The sequence below is a fragment of the Salvelinus sp. IW2-2015 genome, linkage group LG23 (assembly GCF_002910315.2).
Source record: "Salvelinus sp. IW2-2015 linkage group LG23, ASM291031v2, whole genome shotgun sequence".
NCBI classification, from domain to species: Eukaryota; Metazoa; Chordata; class Actinopteri; order Salmoniformes; family Salmonidae; genus Salvelinus; species Salvelinus sp. IW2-2015.
In genome coordinates, this window is record NC_036863.1 from 5,436,701 (window position 1) to 5,452,138 (window position 15,438).

Sequence of the window (15,438 nt, forward strand, 5' to 3'; positions counted from 1 at the left end):
AGCTTCAGTGGAATGATATGAAATACATCAAACACATGGTTTCCAGGTGTTTGATGCCATTCCATTTACTCGTTATTATGAGCCGTTCTCCCTCAGCAGCCTCCACTGTATGGATTAGTCTTGTATTCGTCTTATGGTCCTCCCATGTGAGTGAATAGCCTAGTACAATTGCAATCTCCTTTGCACCAACAGAGAGCACTAAATAACAAAATGTTCCAAGATGCAGTATTCATAATGTACCACAAGATGACGCTACATCTCAACACAAACCATCAGTCTGAACTGTTTCACAAAAATAGCTCATCCATGGCACATCATTGAAAGTATGTTAAATGTTTATTTTTATTTATTTTTTACCTTTATTTAAATAGGCAATTAGTTAAGAACAAATTCTTATTTTACAATGACGGCTTACCCAAGCCAAACCCTAACCCGGGCGACTCTGGTCAATTGTGTGCTGCCCTATGTGGACTCCCAATCACGGCCAGTTGTGATACAGTCTGGAATCGAATCGGGTCTGTAGTATGCCTCTAGCACTGAGATGCAGCACTTAGACCGCTGCGCTATTGGAGCAAGTGGCCTACTACTTGGATGGGACTGTAAATTAACAAACAAGAAGTCAAACACACGAACTCCCGGGTGCGCAGTGGTCTAGGGCACTGCATCGCAGTGCTAGCTGCGCCACCAGAGTCTCTGGTTCAACATACATCTGATACACTCCTGGCTCTGACCCATCACCATACATCTGATACACTCCTGGCTCCGACCCATCACCATACATCTGATACACTCCTGGCACACGTGACAGGCCTCTGTAGACTGAGGCTAAAGCCACAGATACTGATGTTTTGTACTCCTAGAGACCGCTCTTTTAAAAACTGAAATATGCCTGATACACACTTTTTCGGAAACCCAAATACGGATGACCTAATCGGTGATGACAGAAACCCTCTCTACACCCAGTGACTTTGACCACATCCCTGGCACCATAATTTGGGAGAACGGGCTCGTGGTAATGACAGGAGCAGCTTCAGTGGAATGATATGAAATACATCAAACACATGGTTTCCAGGTGTTTGATGCCATTCCATTTACTCGGTTATTATGAGCCGTTCTCCCCTCAGCAGCCTCCACTGTATGGATTAGTCTTGTATTCGTCTCTATGGTCCTCCCATGTGAGTGAATAGGCCTAGTACAATTGCAATTCTCCTTTGCACCAACAGAGAGCACTAAATAACAAAATGTTCCAAGATGCAGTATTCATAATGTACCACAAGATGACGCTACATCTCAACACAAACCATCAGTCTGAACTGTTTCACAAAAATAGCTCATCCATGGCAACATCATTGAAAGTATGTTAAATGTTTATTTTTTATTTATTTTTTACCTTTATTTAAATAGGCAAATTAGTTAAGAACAAATTCTTATTTACAATGACGGCTTACCCCAGCCAAACCCTAACCCGGGCGACTCTGGGTCAATTGTGTGCTGCCCTATGGGACTCCCAATCACGGCCAGTTGTGATACAGTCTGGAATCGAATCGGGTCTGTAGTGATGCCTCTAGCACTGAGATGCAGCACCTTAGACCGCTGCGCTACTTGGGAGCAGTGGCCTACTACTTGGATGGGACTGTAAATTAACAAACAAGAAGTCAAACACACGAACTCCCGGGTGGCGCAGTGGTCTAGGGCACTGCATCGCAGTGCTAGCTGCGCCACCAGAGTCTCTGGGTTCACGCCCAGGCTCTGTCGCAGCCGGCCGCAACCGGGAGGTCCGTGGGGCGACGCACAATTGGCATAGCGTCGTCCGGGTTAGGGAGGGTTTGGCCGGTAGGGATATCCTTGTCTCAGTATATAAAATGTATGCACTCTACTGTAAGTCGCTCTGGATAAGAGCGTCTGCTAAATGACTAAAATGTTAATTGAATAATTGTTTGTTTTTCTGCTAACTTAAACATTTGTGTCTTTCTAAATTAATTTGTGTTTTTCCATGTACATTTAATTTTTTTTATAAATAAAAGGCAAAACATACACTCTTTATAATGCACTCTTTCTGCACATCTGATCAATGCTTACCTGAATAGAAAGACTTTTGAAAAGGTTCCAAAAACAGACTCTCTATCCCCGTCAATGAGGACGCCACTTCATCAACTTCTTGTCCTTATCCTTTGTACTACCTTCTGACACAGTCAACACAGTGTTGACACAGTCAACACATTAAACACTGTATTCTTAGCTATTGTATATTTACAGAGTGAGATTTGTACAGACACAATCCATCTGTTGGTGACACACAGCTCAGTTGCAGCTTGAGAGAGTGACTCTGTTTTGGCTCACCAGCACAACCTTCAGGGATGGCTCATTCGTATCCAATGATGAGTCACCTATATTTAATGATGACAGAGACAAGAAGACCAGGCAATGATGTCGAGTGACAGATAAGAGCATGGGGAAAAACGCCATGCTGTTTTTCCAGAATTCTTGTGGGCATGAGGGAAACTTGCCAGGCATGTGTGGTATGGCATTCTTGAAGTTGTGCCTTGCTATAAAGCCATTTTTCTGATTCTTTAGGATATTTATCGTTAACAGTAATGTGATATGGTTTACGGTGGGATTTTACATTTTTTAAATACACATTTTTWGTCATTTAGCAGACACTCTTATCTAGAGCGACTTACAGGAGCATATTATAATGTTTACAATATAAAAATCATATCACATAATACGTTAATCATCAGGCGACAGGTAGCCTAGTGGTTGGAGTGTTGGGCCAGTGACCGAAAGGTTGCTAGATCAAATCCCCAAGGTAAAAAGGGTTAAAAAATGGGTTAAAGGCCTATTAACTGTATAGTTATAACAGTAAAGCTGTTTATCAGTTTAAATCTGTCTCCTTCCCAAAAGCTTTGGGAACAATTTAACTTTATAAAGAAGTCTATCAAAAGGAAAAGTTGCCCAAAGACATTCTCCCAGTAAACTTCAATATCAGATTTAAACATGTCTATAGCAGGCCTAGGCCTCTAGCCTAAATAACTTTTGTCATACTGTACCATAGCTCCTCTTTGTTGCTGACTGCCGGACTGTATGATTGACTACCGGACCGATTCTGTTCCAAAAACGTTTCGTCTGTTGAAAAACGTTTTGCAACATAACCCGTTTACTCCAAACGAAAACGAGAGTTTCTATTGGACAAATTCAAGTAGGTCCCTCCCCATTTGCTTCCGTTTGGTTCTTAAACGGTTAACGGTTTCCGTTGCAGGACGTAATGAATACACCCATTTTATGTTGTGGAAACCTTCCCGTTGTCAAATTAGAGTCGGTGAGCTGGGATAGACTGGGAGTTTGGTTCAGAGAAGGTCAGACATAGCCTACTGCCGGACAGGGCAAGAAGAGTAAAGACTGAATGTGGGACAGGAAATCTGACGTGAACCATCTACGAAAAAGTATCCCAATTGTTTCATCCTGCAATCAAGGATCTGACGAATGACAAAGGTTGGCTGCGTAAACTTTGGCATTCAGGTCTGATCGTTTCTAAACCGGCCTGTTGTTTTTAGTGGAGGCTCTGAAAGTGAACATCATGGCAAGGCGGACTGTGCACGAAGTAACAGTTCAAGATGTACAGAAGAGGAGAAATCCGAACAAACACTATGTAAGTCAATACGTTTTTTTTTACAGGAGAGGGCCGACCACGTATGTATATTGTAGGAATGTATGTGCCACACGTATTTTCTTCGATTACATTTCTTGTTTCGATAAAGTAAAAACAAAGAGAGTATCGAATTACATTTGACCAAAACAGTCGCTGGAAGAAAAAATTACAGTGCGACCATGTTGCATGCATCTAAAGAAAAGTGGAGTGAGTGGTTGGGGAAAGGTTTAGCGTTGAAAATGTCCAATTTATTTTTTCTTTTGAGACCACATGTCAACATCTGGAAATAACCGAGCACCAGGCATGCGCTTTTTCTCAGACTCTTGGTGTTTGTTTTAATTTCCACTTTATTAGGCTACTGCAGTAAAATAATGTTACTATTATAAGTTGTTGGTTTGGTTTCTGATCAAAACTTTTGGACACTTGGAATGTAGGCTACACCTGGTTATATAACTTTATTAAATATAAAAAACACACGACCAATATTGAAAACAGTTATTTCCAAAACTGCTGCCACTTTATTGTGTTATATAACGGTAAACTATAAAGAGTAAAAGTATAAGCAGTACGCTGTCGGAGGAACAATAAGCTCACCAGTGAGGTTCGTAATGCAGTCGAGGGCATGATTAAATTTTTTMTTTTATTTAACCTTTATTTAACTCGCCAAGTCTGTTAAGAACACATTCTTAGGTGTGTGTGTATGATAGGTGTGTGTGTATGATAGGTGTATGTGTATGATAGGTGTATGTGTATGATAGGTGTATGTGTATGATAGGTGTACAGTGGGGCAAAAAAGTATTTAGTCAGCCACCAATTGTGCAAGTTCTCCCACTTAAAAAGATGAGAGAGGCCTGTAATTTTCATCATAGGTACACTTCAACTATGRCAGACAAAATGAGAAAAGAAATCCAGAAAATCACATTGTAGGATTTTTTATTAATTTATTTGCAAACTATGGTGGAAAATAAGTATTTGGTCACCTACAAACAAGCAAGATTTCTGGCTCTCACAGACCTGTAACTTCTTCTTTAAGAGGCTCCTCTGTCTCTACTCGTTACGCTGTATTAATGGCACCTGTTTGAACTTGTTATCAGTATAAAAGACACCTGTCACACAACCTCAAAACAGTCACACTCCAAACACTCCACTATGGCCAAGACCAAAGAGCTGTCAAAGGACACCAGAAACAAAATTGTAGACCTGCACCAGGCTGGGAAGACTGAATCTGCCAATAGGTAAGCAGCTTGGTTGAAAGAATCAACTGTGGGAGCAATTAATTAGGAAATGGAAGGACATACAAGACCACTGATAATCTCCCTCGATCTGGGGCTCCGCAAGATCTTACCCCGTGGGGTCAAATGATCACTAGAAACGGTGAGCAATCCCAAGAACCACACGGGGCGGACCTAGTGAATGACCTGCAGAGAGCTGGGACCAAAAGTAACAAAGCCTACCATCAGTAACACACTACGCCGCCAGGGACTCAAATCCTGCAGTGCCAGACGTGTCCCCCCTGCTTAAGCCAGTACATGTCCAGCCCGTCTGAGTTTGCTAGAAGCATTTGGATGATCCAGAAGAAGATTGGAGAATGTCATATGGTCAGATGAAACCAAAATAGAACTTTTGTAAAAACTCAACTCGTCGTGTTGGAGGACAAAGAATGCTGAGTGCATCCAAAACACCATACCTACTGTGAAGGCATGGGGTGGAAACATCATGCTTTGTGGGGCTGTTTTTCTGCAAAGGGACCAGTACGACTGATCCGTGTAAAGAAAGAATGAATGGGCCATGTATCGTGAGATTTGAGTGAAAACCTCCTTCCATCAGCAATGGCATTGAAGATGAATGTGGCTGGGTCTTTCAGCATGACAATGATCCCAAACACACCGCCCGGGCAACGAAGGAGCGGCTTCGTAAGAAGCATTTCAAGGTCCTGGAGTGGCCTAGCCAGTCTCCAGATCTCAACCCCATAGAAAATCTTTGGAGGGAGTTGAAAGTCCGTGTTGCCCAGCAACAGCTCCAAAACATCACTGCTCTAGAGGAGATCTGCATGGAGGAATGGGCCAAAATACCAGCAACAGTTGTGTGAAAACCTTGTGAAGACTTACAGAAAACGTTTGACCTCTGTCATTGCCAACAAAGGGTATATAACAAAGTATTGAGAAACTTTTGTTATTGACCAAATACTTATTTTCCACCATAATTTGCTAATAAATTCATTAAAAATCCTACAATGTGATTTTCTGGATTTTTTTTTTCTCATTTTGTCTGTCATAGTTGAAGTGTACCTATGATGAAAATTACAGACCTCTCTCATATTTTTAAGTGGGAGAACTTGCACAATTGGTGGCTGACTAAATACTTTTTTGCCCCACTGTATGTGTGTATAAAACCTGACACAGACTTTTCAAAACATCGCGAAGAGTAGCCTTCGAATAGCTGTCATAGATTTTAATTGGTCTAATGTCTATTTCAGAATGGTTGAGAGAACCATATTTCTGAAGCGGAGAAGCAATGCATGATTTGAGTTACAGTGGGATTGTTTGGGTAGTCCATCCTGATGGGGTAAAACATCGATACAGTTACATATCGGTATATTATTTTTAATGATATATCATATCGTTTTACAACTCCAGTATTTTCCTTCATAACTTGTTCTCCATCTTCTTTTTAAACGGGGAGCCTTATTTGTTTTCAGCACTTTTATTTTCATGACTGAAAACGGATCGTTTTCTCATGGGTCTCTTGTCCCTTTGCAGAAGACACATGTTGCGAAAATCGAAATGCAATAAAATCACATTATCGAATTGCAAAACATAGAATCGTGAGAATCGCAAAACATATCATGTTGGCACCTAAGTATCATGATAATATCATATCTTAAGGTCCCTGGCAATTCCCAGCCCTACTGCCTACCAGGCCTTCATGCTCACCTATAGGCTACACACTGTAGTAGAAAACCGTGACCTCAGGTATTGGTATTTGTTGACCAGGAAGCATACTACTCACTCATCTATTCCCAAGGTCATTGTTAGCTCAGAGTACACAAGGCCTTGGCAGAATGTTTGAACTTGGAATGCCGTTCTGCACACTTCTGTCCAGGACAGAGAGCAGAAGCAGGACATGCAGTTTGAGACTGTCTGGCATGAAGGTCTGGCCCATTTTTGTTTAGTCTTGACTACAACTTGTTGTGTTGCTCACTTCCATTACAATATTACCTTATACAAATGAACAGTAGGCTTACTACAAAATTCCTGAGCCATCAGAATGATAATGAGAATGCCTTGTGTGCAGACTGCAAAACATGATGAAGCATGCTTACAATATACAGTATTCTACTTTCTGATGGTGCTGTGATCAGTGCATCCCAAAAGTGTTTTTGTTGCTGTATCCAAGCATCCAAGCCACCTCAGGGTTTCTGTTTTGAATGATCTCTAATGCACAGTGAAAGGGTTAGGAGCTGAGTGTGGGCTGAGGCAGATGGAAGAAAGTTTTCTTATTTAGATAACCACTCCTCAGTCCCCATAAAGGGTTTGAGTTTTGGATGTATGATGAAGATGTTGATGACTGGTTACGTCATACAAAAATGCCCAGGATATAAAGATCTTGAGCTCCTGTGTCTCCTTCATCTGCTGGTTTACTGGTTGTGTGCCCTGCGTTGAGCCCTGTGTTTAGCATCTTCCACAGCGTTTGGTCTCCTACAGGGAAGGCAGGGAGTTGGGACAGAGGCCAACAGAAGCACTCAGCCAGACACAATCAGTGTGGAGTTTCCGTCCGATAACCTCCCAGACTCTCTTTCTCACTTTACAAAAAAGAAAGTGTTTGTTGCACTTGTATGTCAAGCACCAGCAGGCCATTATTGAATGTCGACAGCCTGCAAGATGCTTTATTTTCATTCACTGTCGGGTTAGTACTTTGATCTTAGGGTGGGTGATGCAAAATATTTTATTTTTACCAATGGTTGGTTTCAYTGATGTTACAAGAAGAATACCCAAGCCTTTAGTATTTCATGGCACCCTTAAAGGCGTCAGCAGGCTGCAGTTCAGCTGGCGCCTAGCCGAACTCGCCGAAACGAATGAGTGTGCTGATATACTCCCTTAAAAGACCTTCGCAAAAAAAAATGGGAAAACAACGGCAATAGTACTGTTTGTCCATTTTGAGACGCCATAGCCAGTATACACTTCCTCAAAATAGTCAGCATTATTTTATGATAGTTCTAGAAATCTGTCACTAATTTAGACGTTTTTGCCGAGGAGATCTTAGTCGTGCAATTTTACATCTAACTAAGATGTTTGGTGCAGTATTTCTCAATGATAAAATGTGGAAGATACAGTTGAAATTAAGGAAACATACTGATAGAAACATCAGGAGAAAGGAATGGTCAATTTGCCTGTTTTGAATATGAAAAAGCACAGTTGACTCATGTAGTGCAATGTTCTGCTGTCATACAGTGCATTCGGAAAGTATTCAGACCCCTTGACTTTTTCCACATTTTGTTACGTTACAGCCTTATTCTAAAATGTGTTACATATATTTTTTCCCTAATCAATCTACGTACAATACCCCATAATGACAAAGCAAAAACTTTTTTTCAGAAATTTTTGCAAAATAAAAATAAAAACCTGGAAATATTACATTTATATAAGTATTCAGGCCCTTTGCTCAGTACTTTGTTGAAGCACTTTTGGCAGTGATTACAGCCTCGAGTCTTCTTGGGTATGATGTTACAAGCTTGGCACACCTGTATATGGGGAGTTTCTCACCTTCTTATCTGCAGATCCTCTCAAGCTCTGTCAGGTTGGATGGGGAGCATCACTGCACAGCTATTTTCAGGTCTCTCCAGAGATGTTCGATCGGGTTCAAGCCTGGGCTCTGACTGGGCCACTCAAGGACATTCAGAGACTTGTCCCGAAGCCACTCATGCGTTGTCTTGGCTGTGTGCTAAGGGTCGTTGTCCTGTTGGAAGGTGAACCGTCGCCCCAGTCTGAGGTCCTGAGAACTCTGGAGCAGGCTTTCATCAAGGATCTCTCTGTACTCTGCATCGTTCATCTTTCCCCCGATTCTGACTAGTCTCCCAGTCCCTGCCGCTGAAAAACATCCCCACAGCATGATGCTGCCACCACGATGCTTCACTGTAGGGATGGTGCCAGGTTTCCTCCAGACGTGACGCTTGGCATTCAGGCCAACTAGTTAAATCTTGGTTTCATCAGACCAGATAATCTTGTTTCTCATGGTCTGAGAGTCTTTAGGTGCCTTTTGGCAAACTCCAAGCGGGCTGTCATGTGCCTTTTACTGAGGAGTGGCTTCCATCTGGCCACACTACCATAAAGGCCTGATTGGTAGAGTGCTGCAGAGATGGTTGTCCTTCTGGAAGGTTCTCCCATCTCCACAGAGGAACTCTGGAGCTCTGTCAGAGTCACCATTGGGCTCTTGGTCACCTCCCTGACCAAGGCCCTTCTCCCCCGATTGCTCAGTTTAGCCGGGCGGCCAGCTCTAGGAAGAGTCTTGATGGTTCTAACTTCTTCCATTTAAGATTGATGGAGGCTACTGTGTTCTTGGGGACCTTCAATGCTGCAGACATTTTTTGGTTCCCCTCCCCAGATCTGTGCCTCGACACAATCCTGTCTCTGAGCGCTACGACCATTGCTCTGACATGCACTGTCAACTGTGGGACCTTATAAAGACAGGTGTGTGCCTTTCCAAATCATGTCCAATCAATTGAATTTACCACAGGTGGACTCCAATCAAGTTGTAGAAACATCTCAAGGATGATCAATGGAAACAGGATGCACCTGAGTTCAATTTCGAGTCTCATAACAAAGGGTCTGAATACTTATGTAAATAAGGTATTTCTGTTTTTATTTTTCTACATTTGCAAAAATTTCAAAATCCTGTTTTGGCTTTTTCATTATCGGCTATTGTGTGTAGATCGATGAAGGAAAAATGTATTTMATAAATTTTAGAATAAGGCTGTAACGTAACAAAATGTGGAAAAAGAAAATGGGTCTGAATACTTTCCGAATGCACTGTATGTCTATTGTCCATGCATCCTTTGCAAGACTACAATTGTGTTATCCCAATGCGTGAGTAGTAGACATGATCTTTTCCTTTTACACAGGAAATGATGATCTCATGGTGTGGGAAGGAAGTGAGATCATATGAAAGGATGTCAGATCCATTCTGTAGAAAATGGTTGACATGACACCAAATTGAACCACACAATGTACCTAGTAACTCCATTTATCTTCCCTTGAATCCACGTCATTGTGGACTAGGTGTGACCATGAATCAGAAATGGAATCATCAAGGGATTTCACCTTTGAAGCTATTATGGGTTTAACAGCATATTGAGGTTATTACACTGTTGTTACCATGAATATATGGATCCATTTTAATTAATATGGGTCCTGGTCGTCACACCTATGCAGTAAAAGTAACTATATGCTTTGTAAGAGTTAAAGGTTTTAAAGGTAACCCCCTTTTTTCTTTCTATCAGGTTTACATCATCAAAGTGTCTTGGTCTGATGGTAGCACTGAGGTCATCTTCAGACGCTACAGCAAGTTCTTCCATCTGCAGGTGAGTTGGGAACAGCTGTGGGAAAACAACTTCAAGTACAATCATACATCCACACTATATGGCTGCATTTTAAATGGCACCCTATTCCCCACATAGTACACTACTTTCTACCAGAGCCCTAAGGCTATAAGCTGGGTGGTTCGAGCCCTGAATGCTGATTGGCTGACAGCCGTGGTATATCAGACCGTATACCACGGGTATGACAAAACATACATTTTTACTGCTCTAATTACGTTGGTAGCCAGTTTATAATAGCAAAAAGGCACTTCGGGGGTTTGTGGTATATGGCCAATATACCACAGCTAAGGGCTGTGTCCAGGCACTCCGCGATGCGTTGTGCATAAGAACAGCCCTTAGCCGTGGTATATTGGCCATATACCACACCCCCTCATGTCTTATTTCTTAAATATACCATTGTACAGGCCTACCAATAAGAACACAGTGTTTGTGCCTGGGTCACTGAACCATGTGATTTTGGTAATTACCTGCATATGAGTCGATTCGGAAAATGAACTAATGGAGCCTGAATAAGCTGAATGTTGATTTTAACAGATAACCACAAAAATAGAATAGAACGTCACACGTTACAGTAAACTGCCTGTGGAGGGAATCTCCTCAGMGTTTCAGTTCCTTTTTCTGTGGCAATTGATCTCTGTTAAATATATCCTCAATATTAATACTTGGTGTACATTGTGTAATATGGTCTGAGTGTAGATTAATGTAAGCAGGTAGGCCTATTGGAGATGCAGGGTCATATTGAGTCAGTGTGTATTTTTAAAATGGGGCATTCCCTCGTATGCTTTTCAGCTGCTTCCTTCTCTATTTAAAGCTCTGGGTGGGCTCTCAGAGTGGCGTGTGAAATTCAGATAACCCTTATGATTACACCAGATCACATCTCCTGGTTTGGCCCATTGGTTTGGCGCTGGTACATGAAAAGAAACAGTTCATTTATCATTCATTGAATTGGGCTTATGTCAATTCCTGTAAAGCTGTGGCTCAGACTGCAAGCTGGYTGACCGTCTATGACGGTGGCTGGTAGCGTCATCTTCTGAGAACTAAGGCCTGTACTGCATACAAAATGCAACACACCCTATTACCTGTAAAGTGCCCTTTTGACCAGAGTCCTACACTCATGTCAAGGTACTATCTGTCCCTATAGGAGAGCCCTTTGAAGAACCCTTATGGCTGCAGGTAGAAAACTTTTGGTGTCAGGTAGAACCCTTTTGGGTTCCATGTAGAATCGTTTCTACAGAGGGTTCTACTTGGAACCCAAAACGGGTTCTCCTATGGGGACAGMTGAAGAACCCTTTCGGAACCCTTTTTTTCTAAAAGTGTAGGCCCAGGTCCAGAATAGTGCACTCTCTAAGGATATGGTTCCATTCGGGACACAGCCTGGACAGTGAAGGAGTGATGAGTCATTTCATCTGGCTACTGCTCCTCTGACGGTACTGACCCACCTGGATGCATCTCTCTGAGAGCCTGCCATGGTTGCTGTCTGTTGGTAAGGACATAAGACCAATGGGCTGGRCCGGCCTAGAATAGTGCTTCTCACTGTGGAACACGTCACCTGTTTGGCTGCGTCACAACTGGACTCCTCTGGTGTTGTACTGCTTTGTAAAGGATACAACATCAAAATCTGATCTCATGACTCACAATGAGGAAAACTATTCACACACACACACACACAATCCCTGTTCCTCTCTTCCTCCCTTCCTCTGACTCTCCCTGGGTCATCATCCCTCACTCTTCTCTGATGTCACTGCTGTCCACCCTGCAGGAAACAGCCTTTGTTTGAAGGTAATGTTCAGATGAACAGATCGGCTGGCAAACAAAGAACGATGACATGATCATACGCCTCGATATTATATATAACCACAGAGACAGGCTGTCTCTTGCATCACATCGAATCAATAGTGGCTAATGCTGTTGGCAAACCTATGGCTGTAGGTCTGGGTTGATTCATGGTGCTGTGTTTGTCTTGTCCACAGTTTACTGCAGTACGTATGCCGCTGGGGCCCAGTGGAGTCATCATAATACAGTCCTCAGAGATAGTGTCATTATACTTTTAACTAAGTTCCAAATTCTAGCAGAGAATACATTTTWTTGAGCTTCTCTGTTAGTCATTGAGTCTGTAAGACATTGCGGGAAGACGACAAAGACAGACAGGCTGTTATTATGACTGGTCTAGATGTCGCCTCACATTCTGTCTACTTTAAACTACCTGGTCCACTGATGGCAGCTGATGAGAGCTGTTACCTGTTGGTGAGGGCATAAAACAACTGTAACATAGTATTAGGCCAACTGCATCAAATGGAGCCGAGCAAACAAGCTCTGCACGTTGTTGTTTACKCCTCTCTAATTACTAATGCAGAGTTAGTATTTGTCTTTAGATTCCTCGACTTGAAGCCAGAACAGTTTCGTGAGCCATTTGAGATACAGTTGAAATGGAAACACAGGTTAGCTTAAACAAAACTGCATGCAAATTTCATGATGTCGTGTAAGTGCCTTGAACCAAAATGACTGATGCATTGCTTTGACAAATTATGGAAAATACAGAGACTCTGTCATAGGTTCCTCCCAGTTGCTGTTTACAGAGATTCTGTTTCCATGGCACTAAGTACTGTTTCCATGTTCTACATCTGTCCACGTTGGATATGCCCTATCCTTGTGTCTAAATTCTAAAAGCACTTTCGAATAGATACAAACTCTTATTCCTATGCATTGGTGTGATATAATGCTGATACTTGACTACTGTCTCCCTCAACTCACAGCTGTCACATATTTTCCAGACGTGGTAATCGAGTAACAAAACCCTTTTAATGTGGAAAGATGGCAATCCTCTGTTGAGATCATGGGGCTGCCTGTTGTGAGCAGCGTTTTGCACAAAAGCTAAAGGGGCTCTTATTCTCTGGTGCACAATMATTTGCTGGACCCTATTGCAATAAACTGGATCCCATGCTATACTTTTTGATCTGGAAACAATTAGACATAACATATGCCATGACTTAGAAAATGCTGAACAGAAGATATGTGGGTCTGTAAATATAGTACATAGCAGTACTGTGCACTATGGAAATGAAATGTGTTTTAAATGTAGATTTGAGAGGAAATCCAGCAGTTGACAATTGAGTGGTTTTTAATCCTGCTGGAATGCTTTGGAAAGGGAAAAGGAGGGTTCAAGGACAAAATCCATGTGGAAGACTTGTTCAGTGTATGCATTAGTATGACTTGCCCGTAAGTTAGCCTAATAAAATGGCAAAGCTTATACACCTTTTCAAAATTAATTAAAATGTAATTAAATTTCTTGGTATAATTTGAAGACAATAACCAAGAAATCCAATAGGGTATTATATTCTCCTTGACATAGAAGGTGATCTATCATCCATAGACAGATAGGCTAAACCTTGAGGACTTTTTACTTCAGTAGGACAAATGAGATTGAGCAGTATCTTAATTCGCTCCACTCTTTTCCACCTAGCTGGCTTACTGGTGTCTCCTGCCTTTGTTTATGACTATTGAAAGTGTTTTTTAAGGCAATGTCTGCCCAGCCGTCACTATGCAAGACTTGAAATGTGAGAGTTTAGTTTCACTGCTCAATTTTTTCCCTTTTTTAAATGTCATTTTCTCCCTTTTAAAAAGGGTTTTGAAAACCATGTGCTGAGCCAGCACATTGCTTACAGGGCAGACCGACGCAGTGGCAGGAAATGCAAGTCTAAACGAAGGCTCCTCACCTCACATGCTCTCTGTTGACATTGCTCAACAGCTAAGTAGAATGTTTTCAACAATTCCTATTGAAAACACATGACGTTGGTCTTTTTGAGTGTGATTCACTCATTTTAACCAATGTTTTCCAAAGCTTTAATATAAAATAACTCAAGTAAAAGTCACCCAGTAAAATTCTACTTGAGTAGAAGTTTAAAAGTATTTGGTTTAAAATATACTTGTGTCAAAAGTAAATGTTATTGCTAAAATAGTAGTATAAATCACTTMAAATTCCTTATATTAAGCAAACCAGATGGCACCATTTTCTTGTTCTTTTTTTATTAATGGAGAGCCACAGTCCAAAATTCAGACATAATTTACAAACGAAACATGTGTGTTTAGTGAGTCCACCAGATTAGGGGTAGTAGGGATGACCAGGGATGCTTGGTTGATAAGTGTGTGAATTTGACTATTTTCCTGTCCTACCAAACATTCAAAATAAAAGTACTTTTGGGTGTCAAGGAAAATGTATGGAGTAAAAAGTACAATATTCTCTTAAGGAATGTAGTGAAGTAAAAGTTGTCAAATATTAAGTAAAGTACAGATACCCCCCAAAAAATACTTAAGTAGTACTTTAAAGAATTTTTACTTAAGTACTTTACAGCACTGGAAATTCCAGAAAGAGATGTGGTTGTCGGAGGAGGCCTTTAACACTCATTCTAGTCCTGTTTTGAGAGGGAGACTCAGATCCAGAGAACAAAGGCCTTTGTGTCTGATGAGACTGTCTGATGTAGTTACAGAAGAGGATATGAACCAGACGAATGATAGCTGACCGTCGCAAATTAACTTAGTCTCTGACCAAACAAGAATTTGCTGCCCAATGAATGAATGAATTTGATGAAAAATACTTATTTTAAGTCGCTCTGGATAAGAGTGTCTGCTAAATGACTAAAATGTCATGTAAAATGTAAGTTTGACTGTGTAGCCCTTTATTCTGTTAGGTGTAGTGATGGAGGAGTCGTGTGATGATAACCCACCGTTACTCCCCTGGCTGTGATGTCATACCTCCCAGCAGACATCACACCTGAGACCCTACATTCTTTGTCGTTTCCTTGTTTACTTATTAATGTATTAGTCATTAACAGCCCTCTTTTTCGTCTGAATTAGTTAGCTAGCTAGATTCATCAATGAAATTACATGGAATAGATGTTGATTTGATGTCTGTGCCCAGTGGGTAGTCCATCACAACTAAAGTTAACAGTACCTCAGTAGGCCAACCATTGCCAAGAAAAACTCTGTCAAATGAAGTCAGTATTTACTAWTGTGTTGCTAGAACCCATTAAACCCATTCTCAAGTCATTAATGTGAGAGTTATGTGTACATGATGTAACTGGTTGTCTGCAGCAGAGACAAGGCTACATATTCACCTTAGTCAGATGGCTTTCCTCATCTGAGACATCAGCTCTGATTACAGGCCATAGACAGGGTGTTGGAGCGATGGTAGAGAGTC

General features: G+C 41.5%; 1 protein-coding gene across 3 annotated transcripts in view; it reads left to right on the forward strand.

Annotated features, from left to right (window-relative positions):
• Window positions 1-3,279: 3,279 nt before the first annotated feature.
• sh3pxd2b (SH3 and PX domains 2B) overlaps window positions 3,280-15,438 on the forward strand; it is a 62,752-nt gene continuing 50,593 nt past the window's right edge. For all 3 annotated transcript variants that reach the window (XM_023967763.1, XM_023967764.1, XM_023967765.1), the window contains exons 1-2: window positions 3,280-3,649; window positions 10,146-10,226. In XM_023967763.1, the coding sequence (XP_023823531.1) occupies window positions 3,578-3,649; window positions 10,146-10,226 (153 nt within the window). In that variant the 5' untranslated portion in view covers window positions 3,280-3,577. The remainder of the gene's footprint in view (window positions 3,650-10,145; window positions 10,227-15,438) is intronic.